General features: G+C 34.9%; 2 protein-coding genes across 2 annotated transcripts; both read left to right on the top strand.

Annotated features, from left to right (window-relative positions):
• Positions 1 to 3371: 3371 nt before the first annotated feature.
• OR5W2B (olfactory receptor family 5 subfamily W member 2B) lies at positions 3372 to 4304 on the top strand. The gene is given in 1 exon segment (NM_001389008.1): positions 3372 to 4304. A coding segment is annotated over 1 exon segment (933 nt).
• Positions 4305 to 13026: 8722 nt separating this feature from the next.
• Positions 13027 to 13962, top strand: OR5W7 (olfactory receptor family 5 subfamily W member 7). The gene is given in 1 exon segment (NM_001389208.1): positions 13027 to 13962. A coding segment is annotated over 1 exon segment (936 nt).
• Positions 13963 to 14571: the final 609 nt, after the last annotated feature.

The raw sequence follows: 14571 nt of genomic DNA on the forward strand, positions 1-14571 counted from the left end.
CCTGAAGTGTCTCAAATGTAGTAGATTTTATATATTCTTATATATTTTTTATATGAACAAAGGGAACATAATTCAGTAAAGGATATACTAGGTATAGAAAAGGTGATGGAATCTTAAAGTCAACGAGATGCTGGATGATGTGTGATGGGGGGTGGGAAGAAGATATGCTCCCTCATGAGCAGCAGCCTGGCAAGCAAGGCATAATTGACAAGAATGCTTTTAGCACGTTTGTTCACATAGCCAAAAGGCAGAAACAACCCAAATGTTCATGCAACTGAAGAATGAATCAGCCAAAAGTATTATATCCAGAAACTGAAATATTATTCAGCCGTAAAATGAAACAGAATTCTGGCACAAAGGCAGCCTGGGTGGCTCAGCAGTTTAGCGCCACCTTCAGCCCAGGGCATGATCCTGGAGACTCGGGATCAAGTCCCACATCCGGCTCCCTGCATGGAGCCTGCTTCTCCTTCTGCCTGTGTCTGTGCCTCTCTCTCTCTCTCTCTCTCTCTCAGTCTTTTGTGCTCTCTCTCTCTCTCTCTCTGTGTGTGTGTGTGTTTGTGTGTGTGTGTCTCATGAATAAATAAATAAAATATTTTAAAAAAAAGAATTCTGATGCAAGCATAATCATGGATGAACTTTATAATCATTGGGCTGGAGGAAAGAAGTTTCATCCCACTTAACAAATGCCATATAATGCAGTTTCTATGGGATGTGCAGAGCAGGCAGTGTGCAGATTAGAAAATTGGTTATTGGTCCCTGGGATTAGACTGTAGTAATGGCTCAACAACCTTGAAAATATGTTAAATACCAAAAAAAACAAAAAACAAAAAAAACTATATACTCTGAAAGAGTAAGTTTTACAGCACTCAATGACACTTTAATAAAAAAATAAAGTATTAGGGAATTGTAGTAACATACCTAAATCGGATGTGAAGGAGAATGTTTCAAATACAGAAGAAACTAAATGTACAATCCAAAGGTGCTAGAAATGATTAAAGAGGGGTCGACTTGGGTTTCATCAGATTTTCTCTTTGACTAGAGGAGAATGATATAAATATGGAGAAGCTGAAGCATACTATAAAAATAATTTGGGGGTGCGGTGCTTGTGTGGCTTAGTCGGTTAAGCATTTGCCTTTGGCTCAGGGTGCTGGGTTCCTCCCTGCTCAGCTGGGCCTGATTTTCCCTCTCCAGTTCCCCTTGCCTGTGCTCTCTCTCTCTCTCTCTCTCTCTCCCTCTCTCTTTCTCTGTCAAATAAATAAATAAAATATTTGAAAATAATAATAATAATTTGAAGTTTTCTTTCTGGCATAGATCGATTTGGTGACAGTAGTGAAATGTTAAAGCTCAGCCCTTGCTAAAGTTGTTTCTGAATTCACAGAGGTTACACAGAACCAGAAATATAATTAATGACATGTTTGTGTAACATCAAAGCCTAAGGGCAGTAGCTTCAGAGATTTAAGTCCCCAAAGCATCTGCTAAAATAAAATGCCAGCTGCCTATTGTATAGCCACCAAAGACCTGCTCATCTCAGGTAGGCTTCAAGGTTCCAACTTATAGAATATAAGGAAAAATCCTTACTGTGTAGGGGGAAAAAAGGTTTGTGTTTTTCTAAAAGCATCTTTTTCCTGCTTACTCAATTAAAGAAACTCCATAATTTAATGACCAAATATATTTTCTTTTCAAAACTGAAAAGATCTATCTGAACTTAGTATTCGCAATATAATCTTTTGGTTATTTTACTTTGATGTTGATTTACAGGAACCAACCAGGCTTCTATTCCTTTCATCACTGGGTAATTATATACGTGAATCTAAGTGGGTTTTTTGTTGTTGTTGTTGTTGTTGTTGTTTGTTTTGTTTTGTTTTGCTTTCTTTAAAAAATAATGTAGGTACAACCTTACAAATAGTAATATACACAAATGCATTTTCATGTGAACCACATGCCATATTCACTTCAGTCTAAAGAACAAGTCCATTGTCCATTTTCTATTCTCAGGTACAGCAGAGACATATACACATGAAAATATATGTCACATTCATACATACACAAACCGTTATCATTCAGAAGCATTTGATGTACTTCATCTTAATTCCTTTTCCCTTTTGTTTTTTGGTTTTTTGGGTTTTTTTTTTTGTTGTTGTTGTTTTGTTTTTTGTTTTTTCGAGAGACAGAGAACAGGGTTGGTGTGGAGGGACAGATGAGGACAGAGGGAGAGACTCTGAAGTGGACTCCATGCTGAGCATGGAGACCTATGTGGGACTGCAACGACCCTGAGATCATGACCTCAGACAAAGTCAAGAGTCAAACACTTAGCTGACTCAGCCATTATCTTATTTCCATTTTATATTATAGAGGTCCATTCAAAATCCAGGAGATGCAAATGTGTGTGTTACATTCTGTTGTTTTCACTTTTTTGTTTGTTTGTTTTGTTTTTTGTTTTTTTGGGTTTTTTTAGCACATTTCTTTGGTGAAAAGACTCCTTCTTCAGCACCAGACCACTCCACAAATAGGTCGTGAGTACCGTGGCAAAGCAATAATACATTTCCAGAGAAAGGTCAATAATGCTTATTTCATGTCTCAGCAAAAGCTAAAGTCAACTCAGACCAGAATCAGTAACATAATTATTTTCATTATTATTAGTGTGTAATATGGTCATTGTTTCTAAAACTAAAAGAAAAAAAATCTTTTAAACAAATCATGCTATTGAAAGGATATAATAATTACTCTTTTTTTTGTGTGTTCATGGAACATTTTCAAGTGTACAAAATGCTTAGTCCTACATCTTGCATCGTGCTCTAACATTGGTGTTTCTTCCATATAATTTTGAAGCTGTAATGATCTATTAGCTCATCCAAATATCTTCCTTGACATAAGGAAGATAATGGCCAGGGAAATCAAAGAGCTTATAGAAAGTCACAGACCTCATAAATGACACCTAGATTTTTTTTAAATTTTTATTTATGATAGTCACAGAGAGAGAGAGAGAGAGAGAGGCAGAGACATAGGCAGAGGGAGAAGCAGGCTCCATACACCGGGAGCCCGATGTGGGACTCGATCCCGGGTCTCCAGGATCACGCCCTGGGCCAAAGGCAGGCCGCCAAACCACTGCGCCACCCAGGGATCCCGACAGCTAGATTTAGATCAAAGTTCCTCAACCACCTACCATAGATATTTTCTGTTATTGCCACATTAGATAGTAGTGCTTCTTTAAAGAGTAACTATTGACCGAGTAATTTTATGAGTATAAAAGACAATCTCAAAAAGAAATTGTGTTCTGCTTTACAGATATTTTGTGGTGGTCAGAAGAGTTATATGTGCATCTATCACTTTCTTGATCATTTTCTCAAAATTTGAGACAAGAATATACAAGAATGGATAAAGGAAATTGCTCATCCTTGACAGAATTCATTTTCTTGGGAATTACCAATAACCCTGGAATGAAAGTGACCCTATTTGCAACGTTTCTTGTTGTTTATCTCATTAATCTGTTTGCAAATCTTGGAATGATTATTTTAATTATAATAGATTCCCAGCTTCACACACCAATGTACTTTTTCCTTAGTCAACTCTCTTTCTGTGACCTCTGCTATTCTACAGCGGTTGGGCCCAAAATGTTGGTAGACCTTTTAGCTAAAAACAAATCAATCCCCTTCTTTGGGTGTGCCCTTCAATTCTTGATCTTCTGTATGTTTGCTGATTCTGAGTGTCTACTTCTGGCAGTGATGGCCTTTGATCGGTACAAGGCCATTGGCAACCCGTTGCTCTACACAGTCAACATGTCCAACAGAGTGTGCTCCCTGCTCATGGCTGGAGTTTACTTGCTGGGAATGGCAGATGCTCTGATACATACAACATTAACATTCCGCTTATGCTTTTGTGGATCAAATGAGATTAATCATTTCTTCTGTGATTTACCTCCACTCTACCTCCTTTCATGCTCAGATACAGAGATCAATGAGTTGGCATTATTCATCTTTTTTGGCTTCATTGAACTGAGTACCATTTCTGGAGTTCTTATCTCTTATTGTTATATAACCCTATCAGTCTTGAAGATCCGCTCTGCTGAAGGGAGGTTCAAAGCTTTCTCCACCTGCACCTCCCACTTAACTGCTGTTGCAATTTTCCAGGGAACTATGCTCTTCATGTATTTTCGGCCAAGCTCTTCCTACTCCCTTGATCAAGATAAAATGACCTCATTGTTTTACACCCTTGTGATTCCCACATTAAACCCACTGATTTATAGCCTACGGAACAAGGATGTGAAAGAAGCGCTGAAAAAACTGAAAATTAAAAAGTGGTTTTAAATATTTATACCACACACACAGGCATCATGGTTGTTGTTTTGTAAAATTATACTGCATCGCACAAGAGAAAGAAAGTTGTCTCAAAACCTTAATTTAACAAAATGAGTTTGTTTTAATGCTCTGTCACAAAAATTTTACAGTTCCCTAAATATAACATACTTTATTAGGTGTCTAGAGTTTATATATGGTACTCCATCTTTGTGTAAAACTCTTCTGACCTTTCTAATTTTGCCAGATTTTTATGTGTTCATTTGTTCATTCAAACATTAATTTATTTTATTTTATTTTATTTATTTATTCATGATACACACACACACACACACTCACAGAGGCAGAGACATAGACAGAGGGAAAAGCAGGCTCCCGGCAGGGAGCCCAATGAGGGACTTCATCCCAGGACCCTGGGATTACCACCTGAGCTGAAGGCAGATGCTCAACCACTGGTCCCCCAGGCATCCCTCAAACATGAATTTATTACATTTAGATGTACTGTGTGCTTACTAAGTGAACTTGGGTATTTAAGTGCTTTAAATTTCATAGTACACCTAGTAGTGTTCATATTAATGAATCTTATAATCTATTCAAAGTAACCAACAATACTTAACAAGGCACCAAATAATTCACAAATCTCAAACTCAATATGAAGTAAAGACAGGGGGCTTTATCCAAAGAAAATATCTAAATCTAGTGTAAAAGAAAAGCTTCATTGGCTAGAGATACTGAGTCTCAGATCTTAAACATCTCCTTTAAAAACAGTTTTAATATAATTCTATTTATTAACTCACTGTTTCTTATATGAAATTGGGAGCATTGTATTTCAAGGATAGAGCATTACAGTCCCATTATCCAAAGTACCTGTATATACTCTAGGACACAAAATGGAAAAACAAATAAATAAGAAATTTAAAACACCAGATAACATTTTTGGGTGTTTATTAGAACTTATTAACACAATTATATGACTATATGGTATGTGGCCAGTATATATATATATATATATATATATATATATATATATACACACACACACACACACACACATTATATATACATTATAGTGTATATATAATACATTATATATACATTATAGTGTATATATAATACATTATATATGTTACATGTATGTATATTATGTATCATAATGCATTATATAGTCATATATATTATAACTTTTAAGAAAGTACATAAAATGGTTGTGGATACTAAGGTAATGGATCAATAAAGACCTACATATTAATTAAACTAGAGGTAAAGAGTATTCATGTGTGTATGTTCTTGAAATTTGTCTATTTCATCTCTCTCTGCTCTAGTTTCTAATGATTGAAGCAAAAGGCAAGTTGTTGAAATAACATGGAAATATTCTTAGGTTTGAAAAATCATATCAGACCCAAGGACACTCTTAATTACCCATTACAATTGTAGAAGCTAAAAGCCACTGAATTTCTTAGATTTTGTAGCTGCTGTTTTTAATTATTTTTGGGCAGAAACCTTTCAGAGTGGAAGAAACAGCTCCTCTGCTCCTTAAGACAGCATTTGTTGAAGAGTGTGACCTGTCACTAGGAATCATGCTGGGAAAAAAAAAAAAAAAACTGTAAAGAAATTTACTTTTTTTTTAAATAAAATGCTTTAAAGGTTTCTATGTGTACATTTTTTTTCTCAAGGAACATATACATTTTTGAAATTGTTTCTTATGATCAGCAGCATGGAAGAAAACATTGCCTTAAATATAAAAGTCCAAGAAAAATAGAAAGGTTGTGGATTGCTGTTAAAACTTAGAGGATTTTAGGGGCACCTGGGTGTCTCAGTCAGTATCTGCCTTTGGCTCAGGTCATGATCCCAGTGTCCTGAGGTAGGTCCTGCATAGGACTTCCACCTCAGTGGGGAGTCTGCTTCTGCCTCTCCCTCTGCCTCCCCCTTGCTCATGCTTCTCCATGCTTCTCTCTCAAATAATTAAATAAAATCATTAAAAACAAACAAACAAACAACTTAGAGAATTTTAATATGTAATTCGATTAACCAACCTTTTTCCCTTATGGCAGCCATATTTTACAGCATCTAAAGACTAATTTGATCCACATACTGTATAGTTTATCAGATCTAGTGAGCTTGAAATAAGAAATAGAACTTTTAAACCCTAGAAATGGAATTCTAAAAAATAGAATGAACTGATTCGATTGATTGTGGGCTTCCTCTTCCTAAAATTAAAGCCTGGTAATGTATATTTCAGAAGGTCACATATTTGTAAATATGACCCATTTTAGTGGACAATTATGCAAATTCAAAATTTCGTAGAAACTTCTAAAATGGATATCCAACTTTCTTGATATTCAAGGAATAAAAATGAATACTTAAATGTAGTATATTATGACTCCCCTCCAGATTATAAAAAATGCAGACAATTGAAACTTAGTGTACTTTATTACCAGCATCATGTCAGGAACACTCTGTCATGATACTCAATGTTTCAGGGACAGATAACTACTTTGAAAGAATATGATCTTCTGGGTGGATGGTCACCTACTTGGTATTGCTTTAGTATCACCATGGTTATCCACAAACCTGTAGTTAGAGATAATTTTTCCTCACTTGCTTTTAACTGATGTATAGAATTTATCCTAAAAACATTATTTTTTCAATTATTTATAACTTTATTCTTAATGAAAATTGACATCCATTGAGAATTAAATTAGGTTTTCTAACTTGCAGTAATAATGTTGTCACATAAGCTCAGGTGTAAATCATGGGAAGAAGTAGACTGAATGGTCTTGAGGAGAAAGCCCTGCTTGAGAGGCTAAACTTAGGTTCTGGTTGAACAAAATGGAACCTGAGGAATTTTCACACCCCTCTAGACAGGGAAATCCCCTGAGGGAACAATTAATTTGAAAGGAATCAGACGAAAGGACCAAGGACAATTCCACATCCTCCAAATATGGATCAAAGAAGTAAACAATGATAGAAAATGTCTTGAGGAACACAAATGCATCAGTTTCTTGAGTTTAACAGGTGAACAATTAGTAGCAATTGGTTGCATGATTCCGCCTTGCCTCCACAAAATCTCCCACAGGAATACTTTTGGTATCTTAGTATTGAGACCATCACACAAAGAATGACAAAGAAATATATGAAGGCATCAAAAACTGTCACTAAGAACCACTTTTCCCAAACTTAAAAATGTATTAATTTTGTTGAGGATTGTTCCAGCTTTATAGAAAGCAAAGGACAAAAGCAACACAGTAATAAAAGAGAAAAAAAAAAAAAAAAAAAAGAAAGAAACCCTGTGCCTCTGCTAACCTCCAGGTGAAGTTTCTGAATAAACAGGAAAGTGCCCGGAGTACTCAAGAACAGAAACTAGTCTATGCCTAACACAACTTACTTTCTTCCCTCCTCAAATTTTGTATTTACCGGTTTAGTAGCAATAAAATTAACTACAGTAAGACTCAGAAAATACAGGGGATGTACATGATTATTATATATTATCGGGAAATATCTATCAACAGTAGATCATCAATGAATATAGAACAATCTGTGATGCCAGGCGTATTGTCTTGATTGGCATATTGTAAGTGTCACTCAGAACATGGCCAGTACAGAGAGTTTCTCCTGGGGTTGCAATGGTGCACAATTTCAGGGGCCACCGATTGTCTTATTTTCTATTTAGTCTCTGGAATTGTGCAGTGCTGCCACTTTCCACATTACTTTCTCTTCACACTAATGTCGGTGAGGTTCAAGAGTTCAATTATAATATATAACATAGACCATGGCTCCATCTGGTGACCCTCCGTCTAGGCTGCCCTCTCATTCATTCATCACACAGACTGAAATCTTGCTGCATTAGAGAGCATACTTAGAGGAGTTCCCAGATGCTGAGAATCCTGAAAACCTGTCCTCCCTGGTTTTATTTATTTAGTTTTTTTTATTTCTCTTTTTTTGTATTTTTTTTATTGGAGTTTGATTTGCCAACATATAGTATAACACCCAGTGACCATCCCGTCCAGTGCCCCCCTCGGTGCTTGTCACCCAGTCACACCATCCCCGGCCCACCTCACCTTCCACTACCCCCTATTCTTTTCCCAGAGTTAGGAGGTTTTATTCATTTTCAAATGAAACTTAATGGTAAACACACTTTAGCCTTTTATAAGATTAGCCAAAAGAATTATTTGCTAAAAGGAACTTATTTCATGATGCTGTCATCAGGAGTCTATTAAGAGCAAGGGCTTTGCAGCCAGAAAAACCTAGTGTCTTTGAGATTCCATATGCAATGTCTGCATCTGTACGAGGAGGTTGTTAATAACCAGTTGGAATATATGAGCTAACATAGAAATATGTGATAGTTTAAAGAAATGAAAGAAATGATATATGAAAACTACTACCTAGATTTTCCAGGTGCTATTGCAAAATGCCTTTGTGTGAAAACATTTCAAAATGGATGTAAAGTCCAAGAAGAGTCTCTGGTTTTAAAAGGAGCATTTGTGGGATACTCTGATTTTTCACGAGGTACCACGCTGGAAAAACCTATGAAGAATTTCATCATTATTATTATTATTATTATTATTATTATTATTACAAAAGGCTGTTAGGGTTTTCACCTGTATGATCTTTTTCCAATTAATACCTACTCTTTTGAAGGTATTATCAGCGTCAGCATGGTAGAAAACATTGTTTGAAATATATTGTCCAAGAAGATGGGATGTCAGTGGATTACTACTAATTAAGACCGTGTAAACCTGTAATAAGATTAACTCATCTCTCTGCCTTAGGACAGCTATATATCATGGCATCTAAAAATTGATTGATTTATGCATTGGCTGTTTTATCAGATCCAGTGGTTTTTAAACTAAAAATATGGGAATTTTTAAGCCCTACCAAAGAAATTACAAAAGTAGAATTTACTGATTCAATTAATCATGGGCCTCCTCTCTCTGAATTTGTGAAATTGAATAACACATTATGGAAAATATTTTTTAGGGAATCGTGACTCAAACAGAAGCTGGGGCAGATGGCCTATAATGACTATCTCAGTACTTTACATAAATAAGGGACACCACATCAAAAGGCTTTCTGTATTCTTGCTTGTCTACTTCAATCCTCATCATTCTCTTCCCTTCTGAGTCATTCTACACCATATCCTTCTCACATATCCCCAGGGACTGATAGAAATTAGCTGTTTCCAAAGGCAGTATTACCAGGGCCAAGGGAAAGTCTTTAAATATGGCAACATAGGAGACTCCAATACCTCTCTTTCCACGAACACACCAAATGAGTAGCTCACATGGCAAAATTCCTTCTGAAAGAGATCAAGAAATTAGTTGAGTGACTCCTACACATCAGGAAGTTAGCAAAAGCAAGTATAAATGTAGATCTTCTGTAAAAATGTAGTGTAACACACACTTTCAAAAAGCGGAAGAAACCTGTACAATGTGACATGTCAATTGTATCTCAGTAAAACTAGGAAATAATATCCTCAAGGAAATACATAAATGAAAAGACATGCACACAAAACACACACATACATACACATATAATTTTTTAAAGTTTTTAAATTTTATTTTCTTAGTAGATGATCTTTCCCCTCACTACTCTATTCCACACATTCATCTCTAGTATGCTACATCTTTTTTTTTCTAATGTACAGCTCAAAAATCCCATGACCCATGATAACAGCTTATTCTTTATCTTTTCTTAGTTTTTCATTGTGCTCATTCATTAGTTAATATATGATCATTACTTGCTTTTCAGGAAATAGTGTATATATAATTCATTGCATGTTAAATATCCCAATTAACTGTAATCTTTTGCAAATCTTTCTCCACCTATATAAAAGACTCTCATATATTCCTTTTAATGATTATATCATGTTCCATTTAATGGAGCTATCTTAATCCATTTATTTATGACCCTATTCATGAGCATCTCCTCATTTCTAGTTTTGATCACTACTAACTTTGTTAAAATAATTATGTTTGTAAAGAGTATATACCTCTTGAAAACTAATCCCAGAAAGGTAAGTATTTTTTCCATACTGTATTCATCCAAGCAGTCAAAGGCCAGCTCAATGTAACCGGGGGGGGGGGGGGGGGGGGGGGAAGACATTGTATGTCCATGGGAGATATGTCAGAATTTTAAATCATCTTTAATTAGACACAGTTACCATCAGTTAGTAGTAGAACCTTGAAAATTTTCATTTTCCCATTCTTTTGTCATTAGCTTTTCATATATTCAAATTAAATACATAAGTACGTGTGAATGAATTTTTTCTTATTCCTTACAAGCATACACGGAACAAAATGCACTGGTTGAAAATATACTTGAATTTCACATTACAGAAAGGAAAGGTAAATGGAAGTTTGTATCAGTCAGGCTGGTGTGAATGATTGATTAGCTTTGGTTACTGCTGATGGATATCAGTGGTGCCAGGGACCAAGAGGTCAGGAAAAGGTTCAGGGATCATTGAGCATTACATCATAACTGTTGGAAGGGATTTGGAAAAAAACACAAAATTACACTCCAATACTTCTAAACTTTGTAAAAATTTCAATAAGTAAAGTAAAAACAAACAAAACTTTTAAGAAACAAATAGAACCTTGTTTTTTCTTAAACACTTTTCTATACACACATGTATATATGATCTATATTAGTTGAAACCGTTTGCAACTAAAAACCTCTTTATTTCAACTATTTGTCTGTCACCTACAACCTATCTACCTAAAATAAGAACAAAGATTCAATTATTTGTACCAGTGCTGGTGCTAGGGCTGCAGGATATACAGAAATTTCTCATGCAGCTATTCTTACTAAAGAGCTTACAATGTAGACACATATCTGAATAAAATAAAGATAATGCAAGAAAAAGTATGCTATGCACAAATGGCTGTGATAGTCATAAAATAATTGAAATCCAATCAGGTGACATGGTTGGAGAAATGGAATCACACATAATGAAAAAATGTATTTAATATAACCATTGAAAAATTTTTCTATTTGTAAATGGGAAGGTGAAGGAGTTTGCTCAGAAATAAAAGAAACAGGATAAAAATAAGAAAAAGAAATAATTAACAGGAAAATAATCATTTTATTTCATAAACTTATTAATGTAATACATTTAACAGAATAGAGAATAATTAACAGATAATGTAACTGAGTAGAAGATCTATTAGAGTTTCTTTGAAGCTCTGATCTGACTGGAGGAAGATGGTATAGACTCAGTGTAGCAAAGAATCATACTATAAAGATCATTTTATAGTCCCAAAGATGGTCCATTCTGTGCAAGTGCAAAAAATTAAATTCATTCTTTGCTGAAATTGTTGCAACATTCATGGGGGAAAACACAGAACTAGAAATCTAATTAATAACATTTGTATATATAGAAGTGTGAGGGCAGAGGCTTGAGAGATTTCAGTCCCAAATGACATGGAGTAAAAATAAAATGCATGTGTCTGTATTGTTCAGCTGCTAGGGGCAAGCACAGAATGATTTGCCCTTCCCAGGTAGGTTTCTGAGGCACTAAATTTAAAGAATCAAGAAAAAAATGCTTATATTTGGAAAAATGAGGAGTTGAATATTTACAAAATTAAAAATGATTTTTTACTTATTTTCATTGGTTCATAGTCTGCAATCTGATGGCAGAAAAGAAGGTGTTTCCCATTTAAGCAGGGTGAGTCAAATTCATTTTGATTAGCAAATGAACTGTTTTTACTTACTTCTATCCTAATCAAAATTAAAAAGAAAAACACTGACTTTATTTTTATTTTTTCCCAGTAATGGTTGAGGTATCACAACACAAACACTAATTTGTGTAAATTCAACCCATACAAACCACAAATCATATTTATTTAAATCTAAAAAAAATCAGATCATCACCCATATGCCAGTTTTCACATATCAACAGAAAGGTGCATGCATACACACTTGGAAGCCTATAAAAGATATATTTATTACTCTTGTTCCTGTCTTCATTTTTAATAAACAAGTCAGGTCTAAAATCCAAAGAGATGGAAATGTATGTGTTCAATATTGTTTTCCACTTGGTTTTAGTATTCTTTTTTTACTGGTCAAAAGAAACACTCTTTGGCACCAGATCACTCCTGCATGTTAAGTAATAAAAACATAGCAAAGTAGTAACATACTACTAGAGACAAGTTTATTAAAATATATCTAATGTCTCAATAAATACAAAAAACAATGTGAATGGGAACAATCACAAACATATTCATTATTCTTAAATCAAAGATATATTCATTGTTCCCAAATTTAATACAGAGGCTTAAACAAATCATGATTCTTGAAGAAGTCAGTGAACATAAACATTTTATGCTCAATTTTATATTTATTTTTAAAATATAAGAATGCAATTTCCAATTTTGTGTTTAATGTAAGTGTTGCTTTAATATTATATCTGACCTGTAATAAGCTTTCATTCATGATCGACCATTGAAATAAAAGCACTGCAGGTGAACACAGATCATATACCTTAAGGACGTCTCCAAATTCGGAATCAAACTTCCTCTAAATTCTATACCAAATACTTTTTTTAACTTTTGTCAGCAACATAACAATGAAATTTGTCTTGACTACTGTCTGAAAATTAAGAATATAAAGAATAGAATATGCTGATATAAATTCTTTTTGATTTACAGATGATGATTTCCTGAGTGTCGAGAAGAGTTAAAACCTTGATATACCATTTCTTGATCATTTCTGTAGCATTTTAGAAAAATCAAGAAGAATGGATGGAAAAAATTGCTCTTCCGTGAATGAATTCCTTCTCGTGGGAATTAGCAATAAGCCTGGAGTTAAAGTGACTCTATTTATCACATTTCTAATTGTCTATCTCATCATTCTTGTTGCAAACCTCGGGATGATCATTTTAATTAGGATGGACTCCCAGCTTCACACACCCATGTATTTCTTCCTGAGCCATCTCTCCTTCAGTGAAGTCTGCTATTCTACAGCAGTCGGCCCCAGGATGCTGGTAGGCTTCATTGCCAAGAACAAGTCAATTCCCTTCTACAGCTGTGCTATGCAATGGTTGGTGTTCTGTACCTTTGTAGATTCTGAGTGTCTACTGCTGGCAGTGATGGCCTTTGATCGGTACAAAGCCATTAGCCACCCCTTGCTCTATACAGTCAGCATGTCCAGCAGAATGTGCTCCCTGCTGATGGCTGGGGTTTACTTGGTGGGAATTATGGATGCTTCAGTAAATACAATATTAACATTCCGGTTATGTTTCTGTGAGTCGAATGTGATTAACCATTTCTTCTGTGATGTCCCACCTCTCCTCTTGTTATCTTGCTCAGACACACAAGTTAATGAGTTAGTGATATTCACCATTTTTGGCTTCATCGAACTGATTACTCTTTCAGGGCTTTTTGTGTCTTACTGCTATATTATCCTAGCGGTGAGAAAGATCAACTCTGCTGAGGGGAGGTTCAAAGCTTTCTCCACCTGCACCTCCCACTTAACTGCTGTTGCAATTTTCCAGGGAACTCTGCTCTTTATATATTTCCGGCCAAGCTCTTCCTACTCCCTTGATCAAGACAAAATTATTTCATTGTTTTACTCCCTTGTGATTCCCATGCTAAACCCTCTGATTTATAGCCTACGGAACAAGGATGTGAAAGAGGCCCTGAAAAAACTTAAAAATAAAAAGTGGTTTCATTGAAAACATGTATGTATGTATTTTTTCTCCCAATCTTACACTATAATTCATGGAAATCAAAATTGTTTTGAATACTATGGTGTGATTCAACAAGTATTTATACCGTGTCCCAGCCATGCCAAAATGTGTCATTCCCTAAATACTCCATGGTTCATTTTATGTCTTGAATTTATATGTGGTACTCTCTATTTGTGGAAAATTTCTAGACTCCTAGTTTGCCAAATTTTTGTTTCTTCAATTTTTCATTTGTGCATGAATTGACTTTTCTAAGTGTTATTAAGTTTTTCTAAGTACCTTTATGAGCTTTGAATTTCATGGTGACTCTGGCAATTTATTTACTAATATATCTTATCACCTAATGCAAATTATAATTTTAATTAAGTAATACTGAATTACTTATAATGAACTATAATTACTCATATGTAAAACAAACAAAACTAGACACTATGACCCCAAAGTACACTGTTCAAATATAGTGAAGGAAATTGTTGTTTGAGATGACTTCAAATTGACTTGTTTATGAGAAAATAATTTTGTCTGTAAGAGTAGAGCTGGGGGCCCCTGGGTGGCTTGGTTGGTTAGACTTCTCACTCTTGGCTTTGGTTCAGGTCA

Source organism: Canis lupus, chromosome 18 (assembly GCF_011100685.1).
Source record: "Canis lupus familiaris isolate Mischka breed German Shepherd chromosome 18, alternate assembly UU_Cfam_GSD_1.0, whole genome shotgun sequence".
Lineage (NCBI taxonomy): Eukaryota > Metazoa > Chordata > Mammalia > Carnivora > Canidae > Canis > Canis lupus.